General features: G+C 41.2%; 1 protein-coding gene across 1 annotated transcript in view; it reads right to left on the reverse strand.

Annotated features, from left to right (window-relative positions):
- Positions 1-4,755, reverse strand: part of LOC107206345 (cytosolic phospholipase A2 epsilon-like) — a 32,112-nt gene extending 27,357 nt beyond the window's left edge. Inside the window, exons 1-2 of the mRNA XM_015632134.1 lie at positions 4,657-4,755; positions 4,193-4,228 (exon numbers count right to left, since the gene is read on the reverse strand). Coding sequence (XP_015487620.1) covers positions 4,193-4,228; positions 4,657-4,683 — 63 coding nt within the window. The 5' untranslated portion in view covers positions 4,684-4,755. The remainder of the gene's footprint in view (positions 1-4,192; positions 4,229-4,656) is intronic.
- Positions 4,756-5,292: the final 537 nt, after the last annotated feature.

The raw sequence follows: 5,292 nt of genomic DNA on the forward strand, positions 1-5,292 counted from the left end.
GCTCCCCAGGGATGTGGTCACAGCACCAGCCTGACAGAGTTCAAGTGCTTGAACAATGCTGTCAAGCAAATATTGTGATTCTTGGGGACAGGCCTGTGCAGGTCTAGGAGTTGGACTCAGTGGTCCTCGTGGGTTCCTTTGTACTCAAAATACTCTGTGATTCTACCTCTACCCATAAGACCTCTCTCTTATTTTCGTAGATATACTATAACCTCACAAAGTTAATACAGTGTCCTAACACAAACACATGGACTTTATTTCTTAATGCAGGCATCAAAAGTGCCTGTAATAATCATAAAGCAGCAAAAGCAAAAACTATACACTGATGTTAACTAATAAAATGTACCTTGCTATTATTTCCTTCATACAGGTTATTCATTTTGCCAAATCACAGGTCTTTTCAGCAGTATTGCAGGACTTATCCTGAAGTGCTTCACAATGATTTGCCACAGTGTCAAGCAGCTGGGATCACGACATGACATTGGGCAATAAGTCAATGTAATGAAGGAGGTCCTTGTCCTCACCAATGAAAACCTCAGCACCTCTGAAAAATCAGCAGAGAACATGAACTGTCTCCAAGAAATAACCTGAGTAATCCCTAGAGTTCTTGGGGGGAAACAAACAACAAGCAGACATACAAGATTACAGGCCCAGACTATACAGCTGAAGTGCTACAACTATTTTTCTATATGAATTAAGTAGAAATGGGTAAAAGAGAGAAGCCCTCCTAGACCCAGGGACCAGCAGCCAAGGCTTGCCTATCCTTGACAAATATACTGACATGGTTTTCACATTTATGTTAGGTCCCTGCTTTCCCCATCCAATAAATCGTAAGTGGTTTTGATCTCAGAAGTGTTATTTCAGAAGATGGGGAGCATCTCTCTTATCCAGAAAGGAGGAGGCTTGCATCCCTTGATTACAGAAGAATGGACTTGGGCAGAAGTTCCCCATTCCATGGAAATGCTGCTGATTACTGGGCTTAGCACCATTTTAAAGGAAAAACCTTGGCTCAGCTCTTGGGAAAGAAGCATTGAGACCTTTACTTTGTGAATCTCAAGTGGATAGTGATATCTTCCTGCAAGCAAGTGCCACGTGGAGGTAGGAACTATGAAAGTTGTTCCCAGCTGCCCATGTTACCTGGCTGTACCATTTGTGCAATTCCCTGCCCAGCTCTTACAATTCCATTCTGGTGTATCTTACTCTCCAAACTTACAGAATCAATCCTCAGTGCTTCTCTCTGGGTCATGGACCCTATACCAATACTAGAGTCTTGGAAATCCAACCTTACAACTCCTAACTTTTAAGTGCCTGAATGCTTTGCCAAGTCTTGCTGTCAGTGACTTACTCAAAGTCACACAAAAAAAACTTCTCCTAAACTGGATAGTCTCCTCACAATTGGCAATTGCTTCCACATCCTTGCCTTTAATGTAATAATGTCCATATCACAGGCTGGGTAAGTTCTGAGGCCAGAAGCCTCCCAGGTCAGTTATTACACACACTTCAACTTTCAGCTTCTATATTTATTTCATCTGAGACATGAATCTTACCTCATAAACCGGAAACACAAGCCAGGCATTTTAATGATCGCTCTTGAAATTACTTAAATATATGAGGCTGCAAATGCAAGACTTGGTCACACTGTCCTACGTCAGATAAAAATTCAATTAAGTCCTGTGGCACACTTGTGCAATCCTCACATATCTGGTCCGAGGGAAGTCAGTAGGAGTGTTCACATACATGAGTGCTCATCCATATGAATGAATTATATAACTGGTCTCTAAAACTGCTCTATTTTAGTAAAGTTCCAAGCTTAAAAGTCTTTCACAGAATTTTTTTCTTGAGGAGACAAGAGTGAAACTCATGCAATATTCCCAAGTTACATCAAGAGAAAAGGCAGTTATCAAAGTGCATATGTACTTGGGGGAGAGCACTCTTCCCTTTCTTCATCAAAAAGGAATAGAAATCTCATCACTACTTTTAAAACTGTGGAAAACAACAAAGAAATCACTCACTCTGTCAGAAAGAGTAGCAGGGCTTTAAAACATAAATCACTGCCTTGCTTCTGACCTGGGTCAGGCATGTGGCACCTTTTAACTTCAAAAACTGTTGAAGCCTCAAAGGCAGGCAGGATTTCATCACCACACTATGTCCACCACCTCAGGCAAAGTCAAACATATAAGAAACACTTTTCCTTCTACTGCTATTTTGTATTTATTTCACCCATTTTAAATATCCCATTGGTGGGTCTTAAACTCAGTAGAAGTCCCAGGTTTGTTTCAGAATAAAAACAAATGGAGCAGCACTGACTTAATGGCTGCTTCTTTCCAAGAGCCATGCAAAACTTCTGTGGCTTCAGACTGCAATTTTCATGTGGGCTTTTTTTTTTTTTCCTCTTCCTGTTTGCAGCTCCACACCTGTGTTAGAACGAATCCAAATCTTATAAGAGAAACCAGGTCAACTATTCCCACAGTTCAATATGGTTTTTTCCTCAAGACCACATCCGTCTTTATCAGTAATTTATGTGATCTAAAAAGTGTTACTCTTTTGACTGTCAGCATGAAGGCACTACCAAATTTTTCTCACCAGCTATTTTACATATTCTTTTAAATTTATATAGCCACTCAAATTGAAATCCCACACACCCTATCAGTTTCAGTTTCCCTGAAACTCACTCTGATAATGAAAATTAATTTCCTTAATGAGCCACTGAGTAACAAAAAGCAACTCAGGAATACTAGGCTTATGTACCTATCATAAATACCAGCTTTCATGGGGGGAAATAAAGGGAAAAAAAGGAAACAAAAGAAAAAAGATCAAGTCCTTCCTGAATTTTACCTCTGTGAACCTTGGAGATTTAGAGCAGAAAGAAGGGGCTCTGGGTCCTGCTTTAAATTGTACATGCTATATTCAGGTCAGTTCTGCCACTCTAAATTACCTTGAAGATAAAAGTAACAATCTAAAGCCATGCAATTGTACAGGTCTCACATCTAGGGACCCACTAACAATGTCAAAACCACTAAGGATAAAAAAACCTAGACTGATTCTCTAAACACAGGCTAGAACTCAAAATATGAATATTTATAATTCTAGCATACCTCTTAGGGCTGCAAGACTATACACAGAGACCTAAACATCAGTTTAGAAGCTAATTTTTGAAGAAATTCTGCAAAGTCTTTACCACAGCATTTCTCTTTCAACAGAGAAAATAAGTGACTGTCAGGCATAAACAGGCATTAAATACTATCAACAATAGCAAACCTTCACAAAGCAAACAGAATTTACTACCATTCAAAAGATTCTCTGTATTGCTCTGATTTCTCTATGTAGATGCAAAGCTGGGAAGCCCCCACACCAGTGAACAAGAGACAAAAACCATCTTGCAGACAGATCCCCCGGAGAGTTGTGACTGATACTGGCAGCCCCAAACCCACTGCAAGTGTCAGAAGACAGCCCCATCCTGCTGCCAATGCCATTGCTCCCATTGCTCATAGGAGCTTATCTGATATATTTTCCTTTATGCTAATACCTCTTAACATAAATGTCTGCTAATTTCCCAGCCATTTCTAATTTGCTTGTGCAAAAAATTCATCCTCAATTCAGCCTTTACAAAACACCTTTTGCTTTTTTTTTCACCTTCAGTGAAGTTTGGGCACCACTCCTACTCCTGCTAGGCTGATAAGATTGTCATGAGACTGAACATGCCACATTTATTCCACCATTTTTCCTGTAAATGCTGTGCTTCACAGAGAATTGCAAGCTCTAGGACAAACCATTACACTGCAAAGAAAGGCTACAAGGAATACCAGAACACTAACAACTGGAAGACCCACATAAAAATTCTTATAAAGGAATAAACTATAAGAAAATGGGACTATTTCATCCAAAGAAATCAACACACAAAAGAAGGGCGTAATGAAAAAATTGATGTAGTTGAAGTACAAACCAGCCCAGATAAAGTGCAACACCAACATCATAAGCATCAGACACCAACAGTGGCCAGACTATTTAGAGCTTATGGAAAGCCATGGCAATAGTCCATCTACAGAGCTGAAGTCCCAGCTCAGCTTTTCAACACTCAGTATACTTTGCAACACAGTTTTCCCCCGAGCCATTGAATTCCACAAATTTTTTCTGCTGATCTATATTCAGCACTGGACAGCATTTAATGAAGGGCCAGCTAATTGCTACCTACCGTTCTCACCGCTGGTGCTGAGGTGCTCGTAAAAGTCTAGGAAAAACAACACAAGGCAAAGTTAAGAAAACTAAACTACATGTTAAATGCTTACTTTAGGCTGAATGTCACAACATCTCACATTCAAGGACACATTCAGAGCTGTGTCCTTTAACAACATCGCTAGGTGCTTTCAAGACCAACACCACAACTCCTTGCCACTGCTTATTTCCCTTTTTGCTTATAGGGAAGCACAATAAGCAATGTTGTTAGCCCTAAAATGTAGCTTGAAAACACAGGTGTGCCATGAGGCTCTGCAAAAGCCTAGACTAGGAAAGCCATCCTTGCAACAAGATCTGAGGAACAGCAAACTCGATTTCCCTGGGTCGCCCAAGCAAACCACTCGTGCTCCTCTGTGATCATCTTCACTGGAACACCAGACAATTTTACCCACTTTACAATTGCTATCACCTTCTTTTGCTTACCTCACTTGTACTTAAATTTGATCCCATTGCAGCCCCAGTTGCATGTAAGTCCAGTGTTAAAGGTTACTGAGTCCTATGGCTGGCAGGAACTCCTCATGCAGGTTAGGGGTGGAGGAAAAGGGATTTTATGACGAGGCTCTCCTGCCCCACCCCCTGATTATTTCTAGTCATTAAGCAGTCACCTCCCTGCTTCCTGCAGCCTATTAGGGCACCTCAACTGAGTCAGCAGAATGAAGAGCAATTCCTTTTCTACCTACTGCAATATTTGGGGAGGATGCTGAAGCCCCTTTCTGCCCAGGTATTGCTCTTCTGAAATGCTGCTGGTAATGAAAAGTTTTGCATTTATGCAACAGCTCTAACCCCCAAGCAAAGTGCTTCTGACTAATTAAATCACAGCTCTCAGAGTATCTCTACACTGCCACCATCATGCTGCAGGGTAGCAGAGAGAGGTGTCAGCAGCTTCTTTCCAAACCTTTAACTCAAATTCCTGTAGCAGTCTTCCCATAGCAGCACAGTTCAGGTAGGTAAGCCCTGCAGTTCAGCAAGGTGACTCAATTGTGATGCCACAACTGGGTGACTGCAGCACCCATGCTCCCCTGAAGCTACTTTGGGCATCTCTGTGCTACATTTAGCAAC

This window comes from Parus major, chromosome 5 (genome assembly GCF_001522545.3).
Source record: "Parus major isolate Abel chromosome 5, Parus_major1.1, whole genome shotgun sequence".
In the NCBI taxonomy this organism is placed as follows: domain Eukaryota; kingdom Metazoa; phylum Chordata; class Aves; order Passeriformes; family Paridae; genus Parus; species Parus major.